A 21,068-nucleotide genomic window follows, 5' to 3' on the forward strand; every position below is an offset into this window, starting at 1 on the left:
CATTGAGATTAGCAGTTCAAGCAATATGCAAGAGACAACTCGGCCTTGTTTCCTCTGAGCTAACCAAACTCTAAATTATGTTACTAAAAACCCAAGTTTGTTAATAAAAGTACATTGTGCTGGATTGCATTGAACAGTGGATTCTCAAGGTAGTCCTTCAAAGTATTTGCATAAGATCGGGATTTAAATACTTCCATTTCTAAATCACTCATCTTGAAGAAAATACAGTACTAGGGAAAACTAAAGCCAATGCAAGAACATACAAAATCACGGATAGTGGTCGGTAACATGAAAGAAGAACCCAAAAGGTACAAAAGTGACATTGTAGACTATTTAGAAAGGGATGAGTTATACCTTTCTGATAAGGAGGTGGTGTGTTCCAACATAGAGGACCCAGAGATGGCTCTGCATGCATCCTACGGAGGTGTGGCTCTAACATTACGGTGAGGAGGGTCGAACAGGGGACTGGGATCCGCCAACCTCCCTTAGGAACCAGGTGGTCCAAATAAGGTCAAATTTATGCTGTCTGTTGTGGAGGTAATAGGTGATACTCTCCCTGCTTGCAATGTGCCAGATGCCAGTTCTTAGGCACATATAGTCGGGGGGTCGGGACACTTCCAATGTTTAGCTATTGAAGACTTTGCAGTGCAAGAATGTAGGAGAGGAATTTGTTGGACTGCGCATTTTCATTTGGCATAGAATGAGAAATGAGGAAAGTCCAGGGGTCTTTATAAATCAAGGATAGACTGAACTTTCATCCAAAAGGGGACAAGACAAAGTCAAGTCCACCATATGTGGAATAACGTGCTTTTATGACGACAGTTCCGCAAGCAACTTGGAGGGGCATTAGTAAACATTTTGGAGAGTCGGTCTAGCATGTAGTACCAGCGATAGTAGAGCTTGTATGCTGTTTCTTCATTTGGGTACAGATTGATGGAAATTTAATTTTAAATTTTTACTGAAGGATGATAAACTTTCTGATAACTGCCAACCATCATCACAGCACACTGACAGACAGCCAATTAGTAGTTGTTGCTGTATCAGTGAAAGAATGGGGATGAAGTAGTCATATAGGTGGGCTTATAATAACCTTATGTCATTGTAATAGCAGTAGCTAGATAGTAGTTTGCTCAATGATTGAAAACAATATTCTTCAAATGCTCCTGATGTGCTGTAAATGACTAGCTATGCAGGTATTTTAAACTAAATTTCACCCAAGCCACAACAAAATTCCAAACCTGCTATTTGGTCATCTTAAATCTGAGGTTTTAACATTTTTTTTTTTTTTACTTCTCTCTGTTCATGACCACAATCTTACTGTCACATGTGATATGGCCCATCTAGGTGATGTACTTTATATGGATGACTCTGGGTGCCTTCGCAGATGGGCAATTTCATCTTGGCACTATTATCCCCTATAAGTAACTGTATGTGTGCAAAACAATGTGGTTTGTTGAACCCAGCATGCTGCACTCTCTGTTTGGAACTGCCCATTTTCATTCATGTATTATATACAGGATGCCAGACACAAAACCATGTCGGAAACTAGGAATTTAGCCAGGTTTTCAGAGCATTTGTTTGTAATGTTTTTACTAGCATTTGTCATAATTTGGAGAGCAAACACCATGACATGGAATGAGGAGTGGTGGTTAGAAGCTGGTCTGTTGTAACATATGTTTGTAGTATTATTCCTTGAAATATTCCAAAGCTATTCTGTGATATGCAATATCCTAGTACATTTAACTTTAAATAATTAACAGATCATTGCACATACATGCTGATTGAAGAAGTTCATTTATTTACCTATTTTCCACTTTCATGATAATTTATTTGTAAAAATAAAATTTAGCAGTTTTTCTGTAATCAACTGTGAGAAAAACAATGCATTTTTTCTTCTTTCCTTTCGTAACATTTTTCTGCCACCTATTGTGTTGTACACAACAGTACATTTATTATAAGTTCATTAACTACTAAGTTTAATATACCCTCTTTCTTTTTTCAAGTTTTATCAGCGCCAATGACACCCGGGGCCAAACTTCGGACACTTGTACAAAATCTATCCGAATGGACCTCTTTGTTCATTTTTCACTTATCCCTGCGGTAAGAGTTGTAAAATTATTTCAATGTCGCAAACAGGAGCGTAACATGCACTCAGCAGTTGTACGACACCCAGTTCTTATCACGCATAACATAGGTTGGAGAGAGTCTTGGACAGGGACAGAATACTGCAGTCAGCCCTCTTCTGAGCATGTGCAGGGGCCTAAACATACACAGTTCAGCCTTGTTTCAGCTTCCCTGTACATGCGGTGAGACTATAGAAAGTGCAGGCAATGGCGTTACTATGGCCTTTGCATGGTTGGTGGCAGCTGTGGATGCAACAACAGTAGTTCTGACACTGTACTTGAGTAAATAAAAACAGTCACAGTCAGGGTTATCTACTAAAATTGCATTTAGTTGTTAATTTGCACTGTGCTATAACAATCAATCAGATATTTGTTTTATTGTGTATCTTGCACAAGACAGATACAAGGTAATTGCTGCATGGTTGCTATGGCTTAGTGCAAATTTGCACCTTAGTGCAATGTTAGTAAATGACTTTTGTTACTTCTTACCTTCTCCTTAAGATATGCCAGGTCAAACAGGGTTGTGTCATTTTTTTCATTTGAACTAACACTTAATTTTGAAAGACAACCTATCAGGAGCTGTAATGGTTTACTTCCAATCTCTGAACCTCAGTACAAGTGCACTGTGACTAGCTGAATAGCAGGTATGATAATAACAGATATGTTATTTGTTTCTATATTGCTATATGGTTTAAAACTGTATAAAACCTGTGAGACTTCTATTACAGATTCTGTATTATATTTATGTTTTTTAAGGTTCTTATTACAATTGTGTTATCCTATCTCCAACGGAAAGCAAAGCATCAAAAATCTATTGATAAAATACCACTGAGCAAGAGATTTGGCATTGTTGTGTAAGTATTGGTTATCCTATTTTATTTAGTCAGTCGGCAGTATTAAATGTTATACCGGGCTCACATTTCACTTACCATTATTTCAATCTAAATAAAGTCTCTTACCCCAAATTTACTCTTACATTGTGAATCAGCTTTAATTATCTGCTTCTGTCTCTGTAACCAGTAGGGTATTTCTCATTGTGCTTATTGTCCTAATTGGAAGTGGTGTCAGTAAGTAAGACCTATCTGAAGCTATCAGACGCTTACACAGTAACAGAGCAATGTCCAACTATATTACCTAATTCTTTATATCCTTTCATTAAAGTCACTATACATATGGTGCTGACAGGCAACCCAACTAGTCCCATAATAGTTTGCTGTAATGAGCTTTGCTCTAACACAGCTTCCATTGCAGGTTCAATAGTACTGGCAGAATATTAATATCACAGAGGGTATCTGTCACGAACGCCCAGCCTGTCCCAGATACAGCAATCTGAACAGCTGGCCGTGACTGGTGTCACCTTAGTCACTTAACAATGAATACATCTTTTCTGCCACCACAAAGGATTTATTATTTTGTCCTTACTTTCACCAGAACCACTTATTAATGTTTCACACTTAAATCAGATACACATGTAGCTTGAGCCTCCCTGGGCGTCGTAAATTCACATAGTATCACGGAGAAATACGCTAGATTAAATATGTTTAATCTGAAAAATATTTCCAAAGCTTATTTACAAAAAGGTAATGAACAGACATACAATGAGTTGCACATAAGTTTCAGAAAATAAAATAGGAAATAAAACCAGAATCCCTACTTACAAGTTCAGGAATTGGCATGTGAGGAATACACATTGAAAAGAATAGCACATTACAGTCTTGACAGACTCCCTCAAAGAAATGAACAATCTGCTGTCTGAATCAACCCTCACCTTAGGAATTTACACCTTCAATTAAGTCAGATCGATTCCCAAAATGAGAGTTTTCCTTAAGTAAATTATCTATCACTTAGATATATGTTTGGGCACCTCAGAGAATCTCTCACCTCTGATCTTTCTGCCTGGCTAAGTCTAACTCCTCTGCATACAAAAACTACGCATAGATCTGTTTCTGGGCCTGGCTACTTTCAAAAGACCATTGACACTTGTCTAGGTCAGACTCAGATCAGTTTACCAAATACACTTTGAAAGGTTACATAAAATATTCACAGTGTTATACATAGATTCAACAGAAAATAGCAATCAGTCATTAGATTTACTACATAATCACCACAGTATCCTTGGTATTAATATCTACAAACAAGGCACTTAACAATTCATCTTTTTAAAATGTTGGTAGGTATGCTGTTACAAAATAGTAATAATTTGCCCTGGTTGATTCGTGGATTGGGATTAACTGGCAATCCAGTTTAATTTATACACTGATAAACATGCCTAAATCACTGATCACTGATTTGATATTTCTTGATGCATGTGAAAAATAAAAATGCATAGAAGGAGAGAGAGAGCAAGCTGGAAAGCATTCTCTAATTTGTATGGCAATGCAAAACTGGATTTTCATGCAGTCTTAGAGGTGACATTATCACAACTTTCAGTGGAAGGCTGTTTGCTTATTCGAGGCAGAAAAGATAAGCTAAACACACAGCTAGGTGTAAGTAAAGCAATACATTAGATAATCTATAAATACAACAATTGAAATAAAGGCAGCTTTGGTGAGTTAACTAAGAGCCAGCACATTCAAGAAATCGAGAAAAGTTCAAATCAATGAGGGGATAGTCCTAACAGGCATCTAGGATGTGCTTTGACGTATTTCTTCTTGTGCATTCTACTACTACTACTGAATTTTGAAAGTGCGGCACAATAGGGAAAATGATCAGAGCACACAGACATTTTCATTTCTATGTAACTAATTTTGCAGGACAACGTATGCTAACAGACAATGTTCTGTCTGTGTGAGAATCTGTGTCTGTCTGTAAGAATTTCTCTCATGTACTGTTTGCAGTATAAAAACTCAACTGGAAATCATGTATTGTATAAATACCACCAAATAGAAGGACAAGAGATTGGTTTTCTCCAGATTCGTCTAAACTGAATATATTGTAGATTCTATAAACCAGTCAGGACAGCAGGTGTTATACTGTCTGAAAGTCACTAAGGACTGTAATTGGCTCTTACAGAGATTGATGATGATTGTGATTATAATGCTGACTTGAACATAATTGTACAGCACATCTGCCACTAAAAGGCAATGGAGACCACATACATCAATTTTGGACAACCCCTTTTTAATCAATTCTACATTGTGCATATCACTAAAGGGGGTTCCCTTCTGTTACCTGGATCAGAGCGTATTTGTGCTCATTTTCCTTGCAGAGCAGCAAAGAAAGCCGAGCACACTCAAGCCATCCATAGAGCTTCAATAGGCTCAATTGAAGCGTCATGAATGGACTGAAACCTCTGACACTGAAAGAGCTGCACTGAAAGCAAGGTCTTTGATAGCTATATATGAACAGAGCAGATTTGATAAAAATGAGTTGTCCAAAGTGATTTAAGCAATAAATGCAGAATAAGATTGGCTACTTGTCTGAATGCATGGAAAGGTGCAAACCCACGATGTGAATACATTTGCTTGTTCATTTTTTCTGGTGTGTGAGATGGCATTGAGTTACATTAGCATGCCCTACCTGCACTGTGCCATGTGTTATCTGAGCACTGACTACCTGTGTCACTGTGGCCCACCCCTTTTTTTTGCGCCCCCAGGCTGATTCTTTCTTGATGGAATGGTACCTCTCTCTCTCTCTTTCACTCTCTGCCCTTCACCGCTGTGACCGCCACTATTATGACTCACATATTCACAGTCAATGATTTTCCCTTGCCTCTGGTCCAGCTGCATTTAGAGGACAGGTAAATGCAGCATGGAGGTTACCGCTAGGTACCTCTTTGAGCAGGCATCCATGATCTCACACTGGACTTGCATGCAGGTTGGTGTAACGGGCTTCTGCTCAGACCTCCCACTGCAGCTCTTCAGTTCTTTGGTTTCTATCAGGCACACTAGAACCATTGAGAAATGATTCCTGACTCACGACAGGCACTAGGAACATGGAACCAGAAGTTGTCTCTCAGCTTATGCCTGAACACACAATTGCATGTGACCATGGCACCCCCAGGAACTCTGAGTCACATTCTTTTAGACACTTGGGTCCTGTCACTGCTCTATCCATGCCCCATCAGAAATTTACCTCACACATCACATGGGGTATGACACTCACATTTCCATGCTTCTGAAGGTGTTGCATTGGGATTGCAAACTTAAGTGCTAAAGGTGGGTGTGGTGCTAAAGAGATGTGTCTGCCTTGTTACTTTTTAATTCCTTTCCATGTGAACATATTAGCTCCAAGAAATTGGCTTATAGCAGAAGGTACACAAAGACTCCAGTAAAAAAATGTATACATCCAATTAGGCCTAAAAATTGGGAGGAAGTCAGTCTGTTAACGGTAAACCTGTCGACAGTCCGACTGTCAACAAGTTCACTATGCCAACATGGTTAAAATGGCGACAGTCACATTGTCAACATTCAAATGGTAATGGCAACGCTGGCCGGCGCAAAACAGACGGGACCCGCCGGCACAATACACATAATAAAATGTTAATACATAAAAAGAAGAAAACAGCGCGCCCCACCCTACAAATAGATTTACCCTAGTGCCAGGCTAGGCTGGTTCTAGCAAAATTGGGGGGACAAAACGCGTTGATTTTACTAAGACTATCACTAGGCTTTGCCAGCCAAGGCTGGTGGCACTATAGCAATGGAGCCCCAGCGTGGGGTCCCCCTGCCATAATGACAACCAATCCTAGACTGGTCAGCATGGGGCTGGATTCCGTAGAGAGATGGGGTCCGCAATAAAAAGTGCCCCCCCCCCCCACTCCCTAGGGGTAGCCAGCTGTTAAAACTCAGGGTACCTGTATCAATCCTGATTAGCGCTGGCAAACCAGAGGTGCGGAGTCGACCGGATTCCCCGGTGTTCACCAAGAACCGCCGCAAGGCGGGATGGGCTTTGCTGCCTGAAACCCGCTGGTCGCGGCCCTCAGGATTGCCTCAGGATGTGATATTAAGTCCGATTCACAGGAGGAGATCTTAAAAGAACTGAGGAACCTGCTGTTGGATAGAAAGAAGTCCGCAGGGGACAGCTGGACCGAAATGATGCAGAGTAGTCAGACACACCGATAACTTGTACACGGATATCAGTCAGAGTGGTCAGACACGCCGGGAACTGGTACACAGATATCAGGCAGAGGGTGGTCAGACACGTCGGGAACTGGTACTTGGATATCCGGCAAAGAAGGACACTTGGAGGTTCCACAGACTTGGTCAGACAGGTGATACTGGTTCACAGGGAGATCCAAGGATATAGGTAACAACAGAGAATGACAGGGAGTCAGAGGCACAGCAAACTAATTGCACTGACACCAAGCAAGTGTCAGTGCAGGTTTAAATAGGAGGAGGTTCGAAACTCTCGCCCCAGAGACCTGATCATGTGATCACAGCGGAGAGATGATCACAACACTGCAAGACGAGCGCTGGAACGAGTGACAGGTGAGTGTCCAGTCAGCGCCATTCGAGTCCCGTTACCCGAAAGTACTGTGAGTGGCACAGAGAAGCCAGAGTGGAAACATAGAAGTTAAGTTTCGTTCCAGGAGCCCCGGGCATAAGGGGGGACTCCGGACAACCTAAAAGGGTTTGTTGGGAAACTTCTTATGAAACTGTTTGAGTAATCAAGGGGCGTGAATGTCAAAAGCATTAAACCATGAGCGCTCCTCTGGGCCATAACCCTTCCAATTAACCAGAAACTGAACCGAGCCTCTGGATCTACGAGAATCCAGTAATTGTTTAACCTCGTATTCAGTTTGACTTTGCAAAAGAACCAGAGGTGGAGGCCTCTTGTTAGTAGAGAATTGGTTGGAATCGAGGAAATAGGAGCTTGCGAGAATGTAGGAGGTCTCGGGTGAAAAACCGTACATAACAAAAGAGGGATAATTTGCAATCGTCTCATGGAAATGATTATTGTGGTTGAATTCTGCCCAGGAAAGAAGTTCAACCCAATCCGTCTGATGGGCCGATACAAACATCCGAAGAAACTTTTGGAGTTCTTGATTGGTCTGTTCAGTAAGTCCATTGGACTGGGGGTAATAAACTGAAGAAAAGTCCAATTTAATGCCTAATTTGGTGCAGAAAGCCCTCCAGAATTTAGAAATAAATTGTGAACCACGATCAGAAACGATGAGAAGTGGACACCCATTAACCAGAATACTTCTTTAATAAAAAGATCTGCTAAAAGCGAGGAAGATGAAAGTTCCTTGAGGGGAACAAAGTGAGATGCTCTGGAGAATCGATCTACTATAACCCAGATGACTGTATGTGTACTGGAAGAAGGAAAATCGGTGATGAAGTCCATGGAAAGCTGAGACCAAGGAACATCAGGAATAGGTAAGGAACCAGTGGACCATAAGGTCTGACCCAAGGTACTTTATGTTGAGTGCATAACGAACAAGCTGCCACAAAGTTCTTCACCTGCTTCAGCATCGAAGGCCACCAATAATAATGGGTAAGAAGTTCTCCGGTCTTCTTGACTTCGGCATGACCTGCAAAACGGGAGTCATGAGCCCAGCATAATAACTTAGGGCAAAGATGAGGCAAAAGTAAAGTTCTACCCGGAGGACAGCTAAGCCTTTCCAGAGGAGTAAAAGCTAGGATGCAGTTGGGTTCCAAAATAGATTTAGGCTGTTCAGAAGAATTCTGATTGTCTGAATGAAAGGATCTGGAAAGTGCATCAGCCTTTTTATTCATTGATCCAGGGTGAAGGGTCAGCCAGGACGGGATGGGCTTTACTGCCATGAACACGCAGGTTGCGGCCCTCCTCGGGGTTGCCTGAAGATGTGGTACTAAGTCCAAGTCACAGGAGGACTTGAGAGAACCGAGGAACCTGCTATTGGATAGAATGTAGAAACGAGTCCGCAGGGGGACAGCTAGACTGAAGTTATGCAGAGAGTAGTCAGACACGCCGGGAACTGATACACGGATATCAGGTAGAGAGTGGTCAGACACGCTGGGAACTGGTACACAGATATCGGGCAGGGAGTAGTCAGATACACCGGGAACTGGTACACGGATATCAGGCAGAGGGTGGTCAGACACGCTGGAAACTGGTACACAGATATCGGGCAGAGAGTAGTCAGATACACCAGGAACTGGTACACGAATATTAGGCAGAGAATGACATCAGGAGGTTCCACAGACTTGGTCAGACAGGCGATACTGTTACACGGTTCAGGCAATGAAGTACACTAGGATGTTCCACAGACTTGATCAGATAGGCAATACTGGTACACAGGGAGATCCAAGGATAAAGGTAACAACAGGGAGTCCGAGGCAAACTAGTTGCACGGACACCAGGCAAGTGTCAGTGCAGGTTTAAATAAGAGGAGGTTTGAAACTCCCACCCCAGAGACCTGATCACAACACTGCAAGACCAGCGCTGGAACGAGTGACAGGTGAGTGTCCAATCAGCACAATCGGAGCCCCACTACCCGGAAGTGCTGAGAGCGGCACAGAGAAGCCAGCATGGGAACATAGAAGGTAAGTTTTGTTACACCAGCACCGTGCTGACAGCATTAGGGCTCTTTCCACACCCCTGAGCAGTGGGTGTGGGGTAATAAAAAAGTATTTCATAGTTAATACACTGTTTTGGCTTGGTGCAGTTCAGATCCCAGTAAGCCCAGCCTGCCATTAACAGTTTGGGCATGCTGGCACATGTAGTACTACAAGCCCCAGCATACCCATGGCTGCCAGGGCATGCTGGCACTTGGGGAACCACAATTACCAACATGTTCTGGCACCAAAGGCCCACTGGGTCCTGTAGTGCACCCAGCCAAAATATAAATAAATCACACAAGTTGTTTTAAACATAATTTTTTTTAAATAAATGAAAAACACCCACTCCTGTAATACTCACCAACATGCAGGTTCTTCACCTGTAATCCATGATTCTCCATGTTCATAAAATGGTAACCTTGGTGTTTAACTATAATGCCATTACGCACCTTTCCTCCTAGGGGCATAGTGCTTATTTTGGTACCCACGGTAGAAAGTAAATTATTGAACAAATGGCAAGGAGCATTTGAAATCATGGAAAAAGTGGGTGAACTTAATTATAAGGTATATTAGCCAGGCAAAAGAAAGATGGAACAGAACTACCATCTAATTCTTATAAAACCATGGAAAGATAGAATAGCTCTGACAGCAACCTCTGTCCTTCCGGTAACCACTAGACCTCTTGAAGTAAACTGCAAGTAAGTTCTGGAAGCAACAGTAGCAAAAACCCACTCAACAATTCAACAGAATGAGACCAAAGAGCTCCTTTTTTTTTTTTTTTTTTTTTTTTTTTTTTTTTTTTCATGTTTATTTTAGGTGAGTCAGAACAATATATCAAAAACATGACAAAAGCGAGATATAATACTGTTATGATACATACTCACAAGGAGGAAGACAAAGCATTTCTAATACAAAGAAATTAAACAACATTGATATGTCTGTTTCGAATGACTCTAAAGCTTAAATAAGAACTGGGGAAAGGATACAGAGGGGGAAAGGACTAGAGATGACGTGGCTAGGACCGTAAGAGGGAAAGCAAAGAGGGAAAGGGTTCCAACCGGAAAGCTTGCGTTTGTCAGGAACTTAGGAAGAGGAAACAAATAATTCAATGGCAGTTAAAAGGGAGAGCTGGAGTTGAAAAAGGATAACCATGAAGACCAAACTTTATTAAATGATTTGGAGGAATTGTTAAGAATGCTGGTCATAAATTCCATATGTTGTATGTGCCAGACACGGTTGATTATAGATTGAATAGAGGGGAGATTCTGCTGCTTCCAGTCCGCTGCAATTTGGCATGTGGCCGTTGTTAGAATGTGTCGAATGAGCTTATTTTGGTGGCGCGTAGCCCCAGGAGTTCCAAGTGGGAGCAGAAAAAATTTAGGCTCCATTGGGACAGAAATTTGAAGTATTGCATTTATCAAGTTATTTACATTGTGCCAAAAGCTAGACAATTTTGGCTAATCCCACCGGATGTGGATAAATGTCCCTTCCAGGGAGCAGTTTCTTCAACAACGGTCAGTGGTGTCTGGTAACATTTTTTTAAGACGTGTTGAGACATTATACCAACGATATAGGACCTTATAAACGTTTTCTTTGATTTTAACACATATGGAGCTAGAAGCAGCATGGGCTTATTGATGTGGCTTTGATTAATTAATCCAGGCATGTGTATTGTTATTGTTACAGGGCTTAGCCCTGATTGGCTGCTCTATGTATTTAAGGCAGTGAGGACTGAGCCTCACTGTCGGTTATAGCGTTTATGACCCAGTCTTGCTAACCTGCTCCTGAGTGCTGTACCCTGTCCTGGGGATACTCTGTTGGATTTTCTGTGTATGACCCCTGCCTGGACTTTGGACTCTTCCCGTTTGCTTGTGACCCTGACCCTTTTGGCCTGTACTTTGGATTCTGCTACCTTGCCTGTGACCCCGACCTTTGGCGTGTTTATTGACTACCCTGTTTGCCTGTGACCCTTGACTTCTGCTCTTGATTGACAATCCGCTGCTTTCTATCCAGTCTCCTGGCCTGCCGCTGTTGTCTGCATTACCAATCCACACTACATCTGGAGAGAAGTCCTGGGGGCATCTGAGTACCGGTGAGCGCAACAAGCTCTAAGGGAAAGGCAGCTACTATAGGTGAAAACCTCCGTCATCTCGTTCTGTGGGTTGGTGATCAGACCATCAGCCTAACACCCAGGATACAAGCAGTGTTGGACTCCATCCATAAGGCGGGTTTAACAGCCAACCCAAAAAAGTGTTATTTAGGGATAGAGGAGGTGAAATATCTGGGATACACCATAGGCAGAAGTTTGATAAAGCTCCAACTTATTACAATTGAGGCAATACAAAACTGGCCACGACCCTAAAACAAGAAGCAGCTGAGAACTTTTCTGGGAATCACAGGCTATTATATAAGGACCCAGTTTTGCCACTATTGCTGTCCCGTTGACTGACCTTACCATGAATAAGAAGTCAGTTATGATAAGGTGGAATCCTGGGGGTAGAAAATTAATTGTGCACCCAATCCATTTTAATGACACCTAATTTTAAAAATTAATTTGTCGTGCAGACAAATGCGTCAAATGTAGAGAGAGGTGCAGTGTTATCCCAAAGTAAAGATGACGAGGAACATACTCTTATTTACATAAGAAGGAAGTTGAATAGGCATGAGGCAAATCATGTCGGATGCTAGTTTGAAATGGATGGCTGAGCATAAAGAAACCAATGGAAGAATAACCAGATGACTCTTGGCTCTGCAAAATGTTAAATTCTCCCTATAGCATAGGCCAGGAAACCAACTGGCCATTGCAGATGCATTGTCCTGAGTTTATTGTTTTGGGACTACAAGTTTTCTGCCCCACAAGTCGAAGCAAGGGGGGGATATGTGACAGAAGCACTGAGAAAGTTGTTAAAGGCAGATATATATGTTCCAGGTTTCTGTCTTGTGTGTTTTAAACCTCCAGGAAGATTGTTTGTGTGGGGTTATTAATGGAGAGAGCAGGGAGGGGCTCTATTCATTAGACCCATTACAGGGCTTCCAACCTACCAGACACTCTGCTGGTAATCAGGAGTTGCATCTCTATGGTGCTGGTAAAAAAAACTACTAGGCAGTTTCCTCTGCCACTGCCTGGGGAATAGGTCAGATGCTTGTTGAGAGACACTGCATTTATTATTACCAGTAAGGTCTGTTATTTTGTATGTGTGGAACATTAGGTCCTTCACTTTAGAGAGGGGTTTCCTGTTGTGTTAGTTAGAAGCCTGACAGACTAGGACTTTTATTTATGTTTTGCTTATTATTTGGAGCTGCTAAATAAACTACTTAACCAAGGCACTGGACTGGTGTGATATTGTTTGGCTGATGCATACGAGGTGCAGCTGTTTGCCCAAGGGAACAGCACCCCTAACCCAATATTGCAACAATATAGCTATATACACACACACACACACAAAAATTCCAGGAAAAAAATACATATTTATTTATTTTCTTGTTTTACATAAACTCTGATGCTTATTTAATGCTTACTGTTAATGAACAGTTTGTCAAAGAACACCTTGTTCTATGTGCTGTATGTTTTCAGGCCAGTGAACTTCATAAGCAGTTACTCAAACAGATGGTCTTATGGGGCTGCATGTGGAGCCACAGCTACTACAGTTTTTCTGTTATTCTTCAATGAGTATTCAAATTACTTCTACTTCACTGCTCCAACCTGGGCCAAAGGTATGTATATTTCTTCTAATTTATCTGTACTTATATTCCCACTAGATCAGGGGTAGGCAACCTGTGGCTCTCCAGGTGTTGTGAAACTACAAATCCCAGCATGCCTTGCCACCTATCTGCTGGTTATCTACTGGCAAAGCATGCTGGGACTTGTAGTTTCACAACACCTGGAGAGCCGCAGGTTGCCTACCCCTGCACTAGATCGTAAGCTCTCCAGGGCCTGATTATCCAATAGGCTGACTTGGCTGCAGTCTAGGGCACAAGACTTTTGGGAGGCGATTTTGTGAGGATGCAAAATTGTGACAAGGAGAGATTTAAACTGAAACGCATATTAAAATATAAGGGAATAGTTGTTCTCTAAAGAAATAAAAGAAAACCTTAAAGAAAAAAGTAGTAAGGTTTTAATCATGATGTATTTCTATGGTAAAGGCTGAAGACAAAGAGTCACACTTGGGGCGGATGTCTGGGATAATCGATTAGGAGGGACAAGGATGGCGACAGGCATGGCAGCCCATTTCACATCTTCACCCTCAGTAGTGCTCATTCATGCTTATTTTTTGCCATACAGTTCTGATTTTAATGAAAACTAAGTAGGTGAAAAAAAGTGCCTTTACCCCTTGTAAATGTCAAGTGGAGCTAAGTTTTGGAAACACGAGAACATACACATGGGGGGAGTTTGTTTTCACCTACCACAAATTAGCCTGGCATGGAAGGAGAGGGTACGCTATGAGCGTTTTAACCTAGAGCGCTTAATCAGGCCCTGAAGCTCTCTCTGCCATTGGTTTTCATGTTTGCATTTATTTTGTTTTCCTTGTATGTCCCTGTTTTACGTATGCTCTGCTTACACATTTTCCAGAGCTGCAGATCAGTGGGACACCTTACAATACAACGACAATAGTAATAATATTTACCATTAATATAGCTTTAAAGTCTTAAAGGGATTCTCTTCTCTTGTTTTTGTTCTTAGCTCTAGTTTATCTTCTATCTGCTTTGGAGGTTGGGCTGGACTATTATCCTTTCTTTGCATGCTTATCAACAGAGCACAGACTTATAGGTTCATCCCTGGGATTCTGCTACTCCCTATGCTGGTAAGTGATAGTAGGCTTTCTATTAAATGCTGAAGAGAAAAGTTCCAAATCAGCCTATCTGCTAGTATTTGGCCTAGTACCTAAAATACATCTACATAGATATATGTCCATGACAGTTAATGGTAAGTTCAGTTTGTGCATTAGCTGAATTTTTTTTTTTTTAACCTAAAATTATTTGGCCCAGTACCTAAAATACACCTACAGAGATATCTGTCCATTACAGTTAATAGTAAATGTAGTTTGTGCATTAGCCACATTTTCTTTTTTTTTAAATTAAAACTTCCAGAGGAAGTGGCTGTCTTCTCCAGAGAATGGCTATCACAGCTCTTTTCTTAATTCATCAAAGGGTTAATGCAGGAGAGATCAGAGATTTTATTGCCTTAATCCATTACCGCAGTTATCAATTTATCAGGTCAAATAAGCAAAGCTTTTCTCCTTCATTCTTTAAAAACTAACTCAGAATGGTGTTAGTGGACTTTCAGGGCCACCAATGAGGGTAGAAAGCAGAGAAGTAGGGGCTTCTCTTGATCCTTACCTGACTGGCTTCAGCTCCTCCTCTCCTATCAGGGGCGCACGGAGGATTTGTCAGGGGGGGTTTCCTCCGCCCCCGGAAAAAATAAATAAATCTTTCGGCTGCACTGTAGTATACAGCAGCCGCGGTGCTGTCAAAGAAGCGTCCGCGGCGGTGCTGTATACAATACAGCACCGCCGCGGACGCTTCTTAGACAGCGACGCGGCTGCTGTATACTACAGTAGGGCACTTGTAGGGCACTTTTTAGCGGAGGGGGGGGGTTTTCTGGAGACCCAGAAACCCCCCTGCGTGCGCCACTGCCTATGTATGCAGCCGCTATTCAAACAGTCTAGAAATATATTTCCCTTGCCATTTATCCATAAATAATTCTAAAATATACTGTATAAAAATAAAGATATATAGACTTGCTTTATAGATTAAAATGTTTTACGAGGGGTTAGTTTTCTTTTAAATAAATGTCATCTGTACAAAGAAAATTCTCGAGGCTTATCTGCCCCACACTAGGAATAAAGGGCTGAAATGTCCCATTTAAATCCTGGACTGCATAAAAAAATAAAGTTTCAAATATGTCCTTAGCATACATGGAAATGCGTATTCTTGGAAGTTTAGCCGTGTTTGTGCAATTGATAGATTAGAAGGTGGATGGTGACTGCAGCCCTTCACTGCAGCGTTAGGCTGCTGGTGAAAAGAATCCAGTGGTTGTAAAGGAGCACTGATTTCACAGGGAGTCACAAGTTAGGAGGAGATTGTTAAATAGTGGCGGTGCATGTTTATGGATCATTGCGTTAGATGGCGAGGCATAATGAAATTAATGCACAGCCCTAGCCAGAGCCGTAACTTAGAATTATAGCGCCAGGGGCGAGAAAGGAAATGCTGCCCCCCTAGCCCTCAATTTTAACCAAATGTAGCTAAAATATTCCTAAATTGCGCCCCCCTTCAGCGCTGCGCCCTGGGCGGTCGCCCCTGTCATACAGCCCTAGTTACGGCCCTGGCCCTAGCCACCAATGATAGAGACTCGATAATTGTTTACAATTTAACAGACTACAAATCAAGAACTAATAGTACATTTTTCCAAATGCTTATATAGAAACATAGCAGAACAAGCATAGTACATGAAACCAATCTATATAACATATACAGTAAAACAATAAATAATAATAATTCACAGAACTGCACCAATGTCAGGGGCCCTCACAGATTGGGAGCAAGTAATAGTACAACATTCTCCTTCTGCTGGTGGAGGAATTTAGGATTTCACCACAGCCGACATTATGTGCCTCTCTCCACTCCAAAGTGTCAGCAGACAGGGATTCCATGTCGTAAAATAAGAACTGATTCTTTTTTTTTTATTATATTTTGTAATTATTTTACTAATTATTTACTATTTATTCATTCTTATTTTTACTATGTATTGTAGATTCTTCGTGTTTTTTTAGGTTGGGGTATTTGTTTATATTTGGGTTTATTTATTGATACTGCTTCTTTTCCTGTATGACTTTCCTTCACATCTGCTGGCAGATCATTCCATTGCCCTATCTGTAAACACTGATTTTTTAGTAACTTCCCTGCAGGTTTTGTGTGCAGCTGGCAGATGTCTTTGAGTGTCGGACAATAGCTGATGTGAGTGTTTGCCATTCTGTATGCTACAATTATGTAATATAATACAATCTCGGTGCAATTGAAATTGTAATATATCTATAGCAACATATCATAGTAAAAAAAGAGGTCGGACATATAATTTGTTTACATACTTTAATATAAGCCATTTGACTAATCATTATAATGGCAATAATGTACCCCCCTTTAAAATATAAGGAAATCATAAGTCACTGAATCAAAAGTGACTTCTAATATCTTCTCCTTCTAATTTACCCCAGTAATGGGGTAAACTATTCCCTATAATATACAAGTTTCAATTTTAAACCATGTCAGATGCTTGTGTAAGGTGATCATCATGTAACTTTCCTTCACAGCATTCCATTATGGAACACTTGTAAAATGAATCAAGTGATACAAATTAAGTCACTATTCTCCAAATATAAAGGATGACATATAAATGATGACATAATAAAATATAAGTATCTATTTTAAAGGATATTTTTCATATATTCAGGTAATTTGTGAATTATAATCACTCTGTATAAGAGTGAATTTTGAATTTTGATTGATTGCTATTTATTTAAAAGTCTCAGTTATTTCCATACTGATAATCATGCAGTAATATTCCACAAGTGTAACAAAATTGGTTGTAGAAACTTGAGGCTTTATCTCTAAAACAAATAAATCTGCTGTTCATATATATTTTGTTTTAACAAAGCAAATTTCTTTTAGTGAAATTCAATAAATGCAATTAAAAATGGAGGTTCCTCTCTTGTTACCTCATCCTCACTTGTTATCTCTATCATCATCATCATCACCATTTATTTATATAGCGCCACTAATTCCGCAGCGCAGTACAGAGAACACACTCACGTCAGTCCCTGCCCCATTGGGGCTTACAGTCTAAATTCCCTAACACACACACACCCAGACTAGGGTCAATTTTGTTAGCAGCCAATTAACCTACCAGTATGTTTTTGGAGTGTGGGAGGAAACCGGAGCACTCAGAGGAAACCAACGGAAACATGGAGAGAACATACAAACTTCTCACAGATAGGGCCATGGTCGGGAATTAAACTCATGACCCCAGTGCTGTAAGGCAGAAGTGCTAACCACTAAGCCATCGTGATGCCCACTGTAATTTCATAGGACCCCAGTTCTTCAGCTTCTGAGGGCCTTTAGATTGTATACAAAAATGTATAGCACTATTCAAGCATTACCAATGAATTAATATATACTTCACATCTCACATGTAAAACCTACCATGCAGAATCACAGGCCAGGCAGCATAGCAGCTCAAAACACAGGAGAGAGAGATACAAGAGAGTTGTCCACATACCTATAACGTTAAAGGAATAGATTTAGTGGGAGAGGGCCAACAGACAAGAACTATTAAGGGGTAGAGGGGGCCACAGCAAAACACATAATGGTTGGACTCCAGACAAGGCACAGAAAGTGGTCTCAGACAATAGTCAAGAGTGGGAGAGAGAGACATTGATGAAGCTATAACAGTGGGAGCATAGACATGTTTTTAATGTTCATTTTTATAAATATCAAAACACACATATATCCCTGCTTCCTAACCTTTACCGATCATCTCTAGGACTCAATCATCCTCATCCTGACGCCTGCTCCATCTCTAGCTTGCTGTCTGTTTCTGATGGGACGATTTGTAGAAATATTTGTAAGAGCAGCTCTCTCTCTGTACAGACACGTGGAAAGGAAGGTAAGTTACCTGACCCACATTTATGTTATCTCTAGGCCAGGGCCGGACTGGGACTCAAAATCAGCCCTGGCATTTAAAATACAGAGGCCCACTTCAGTTCAAGCATAAAATAAGCTGTGCGCCGCCACATAGCGGCGGCACCAAAAAGGGCGTGACTACATTGTTTTGTGGGTGTGGCCAACATGGCCCATTGATACGTACATTATAATAAAACATTATATTTATCACAGCCCCCCACAGTGAAACACAGCCCCCCTCTGAGAAACACAGCCCCCCCTTTGAGAAACACAGCCCCCCCTCAGAGAAACACAGCCCCCCCCTCAGAGAAACACAGCCCCCCCCCTCAGAGAAACACAGCCCCCCCCTCAGAGAAACACAGCCCCCCTCAGAGAAACACAGCCCCCCCCTCAGAGAAACACAGCCCCCCCCTCAGAGAAACACAGCCCCCCCTCAGAGAAACACAGCCCCCCTCAGAGAAACACAGCCCCCCTCAGAGAAACACAGCCCCCCTCAGAGAAACACAGCCCCCCTCAGAGAAACACAGCCCCCTCAGAGAAACACAGCCCCCCCTCAGAGAAACACAGCCCCCCCCTCAGAGAAACACAGCCCCCCTCAGAGAAACACAGCCCTCCCCCCGCAGAGAAACACAGCCCCCCCCGCAGAGAAACACAGCCCCCCCCCCCCCCCCGCAGAGAAACACAGCCCCCCCCCGCAGAGAAACACAGCCCCCAGCCCCAGTCAGTGAGACACACTTACCTTGTTGCTCGGCGGAGGGAGTTCAATGTGACGTGCGGCTGTTGCCAGTGATCACATGGGACGTGCACCATGTGACAGGTGCCGTCCCATGTGATTAATATCACACGACCGCACATCACATTGAACTCCCTCTGCCGAGCAGCGCGCAGTGAGCTGCGCTGCTCGGGCGGGCATGGTGCCCCACCGGATTGGCCCAACTAGCCATCGGCCCTTCTAGCATTTGTCAGAAGTGCCCGATGGCCAGTCCGCCCTGCTCTAGGCTATATTTGCTGTTTGCTTAAATGGTCAAATTAGCTAACTGTTCACAACATCTGTATTGTTTTGGTGACAGTGTTTTTTGTTTGCCAGCATTGTAATAAGTTCCAGTCCCTTGGATATATCGCTAAAACTGGACGTTTAAAAAAAGATTGTATTGACATATTATGGACATGTCATTTAATAAATGTGTAATCACAGGAGGAAGAGGAACCGTTGTTACCTGAGCACTTGACAAACTATGTCAAACACCTCCTGAAATCTGCACCTGAACTGTGAGTCTGTTTTGCACTAAGCTCATCCCTCAACATTCACCACATTCCTAAGGTGTCCTAAATAACTTATCACGTGACTATAACTTATGTGGCTGGTCTCACACACACTGATGGCAATATCAGCAAATTACATATTTTATACGTCTATGTGGCCCAAAATGAATGAGCCTATCATAATCAATTAGTTCATTTTCATGCATGACAATTCGGTTGGCATATGACCACGGTTTGTCTGTATGTGTAATCATAAAACCCAAAACAAAAGGTAGCGTTAATAAAATAAATAAATACTATAATTTAAATATAAGAACTAAAATCTGTAAACATCTAGATACGTTTCCCCTCCTATACTTTTAAGGAAACTTCCTTTATAGGTGGAGAACAGATATTTAAGGATTTCAGTTGTTGTGAGTTTGGCTACATTTGATGTTTCTTTAATCCATGTGTCCTTTACTCTTAAGTTATTTTGCTGTACAATAGGACTGATATCCCTTGTGAGATGTCAGGTGACTATTGGCTCTGTTTAAAGAGAAAACGTGTTAGAGTCCAAGATCACAAACAGGAGAGTGTTTCTTGAACAGACTGCTATCTTGCAAAGTGCTGGTTCAGTGTCCAACTGATATGATAAACGTCCCATACCACATGAATCCACAGAGGACAACAATGGAAGTGCAAATGTATTACCTTATAGGCTGTAACTACAATTAATACTTTCACAGTGCTAAGCTGTCCTGGGATTTGGACAGTAAGATGGTACATTTTTAAAAATGATTATTGCATGCTTTTAGCTAGATATTTATTTGGTTTTTCATATTAATTCATATATTTGGCTTTATTGAGGTGAACTGAATTTAGTGGTTATGTAATACTTTTAATATAAAGGTCCTATATTTCTCTGTATTATATTTTTGATCTTTATGAATATGTTAATTTCTTTTTAACCCTTAAAATCTCTTTCTTTGGATCATGCAGTGATTTCCAAACCACTATTATAAGACCATTTCCATCTGTGTTTTTCATTGCATTTTTAAATAATTTCTGAATTGGTATGGATGTATATTGTGATTTGATAGGACACAGCTCAGTTGGTTCACGAAGCAAACTTGCAACCCAAGCACTGACTAACACAGCCACACTGTCTAGTCACCAACCTACTAGCTAGGCATCAGTCGGGCCACCCCTCAATAAGAGCACACACTTAAATACCTAACTTCCATACATGCACTAATCTATGTATGGTGTAATGGCGGCTACCACAGTAACCTTCTGGTCTTTCAGAGTAACCAGCAAGAGTGTCCTCTCATATTCTTCAATGGTACTATGGATATACAGTGCTTTAACTCTGGGCAGCCTGTTGGTTATGGACTCTGGAATAGCAGAGTTAGAGACTAGAGACTAAAGTGAGTTCACTCCTGGAATCCACCAAAGCTTAAACTAAATTATATACAGTGGTCGAATTGGGAGTCCAGCAACTGAGCGCACAGGTAAGTACATGGCTCCCCTTTCCTGCTGGAGA

At 41.5% G+C, this 21,068-nt stretch overlaps 1 protein-coding gene across 1 annotated transcript in view; it reads left to right on the forward strand.

Annotated features, from left to right (window-relative positions):
• LOC142152109 (stimulated by retinoic acid gene 6 protein-like) overlaps window positions 1-21,068 on the forward strand; it is a 44,131-nt gene that overhangs the window by 2,929 nt on the left and 20,134 nt on the right. The window contains exons 2-8 of the mRNA XM_075208405.1: window positions 2,004-2,100; window positions 2,880-2,977; window positions 13,182-13,321; window positions 14,289-14,409; window positions 16,513-16,561; window positions 18,144-18,266; window positions 19,479-19,552. Of these exons, the coding sequence (XP_075064506.1) occupies window positions 2,004-2,100; window positions 2,880-2,977; window positions 13,182-13,321; window positions 14,289-14,409; window positions 16,513-16,561; window positions 18,144-18,266; window positions 19,479-19,552 (702 nt within the window). The remainder of the gene's footprint in view (window positions 1-2,003; window positions 2,101-2,879; window positions 2,978-13,181; window positions 13,322-14,288; window positions 14,410-16,512; window positions 16,562-18,143; window positions 18,267-19,478; window positions 19,553-21,068) is intronic.

This window comes from Mixophyes fleayi, chromosome 4, assembly GCF_038048845.1.
Source record: "Mixophyes fleayi isolate aMixFle1 chromosome 4, aMixFle1.hap1, whole genome shotgun sequence".
NCBI lineage: Eukaryota > Metazoa > Chordata > Amphibia > Anura > Limnodynastidae > Mixophyes > Mixophyes fleayi.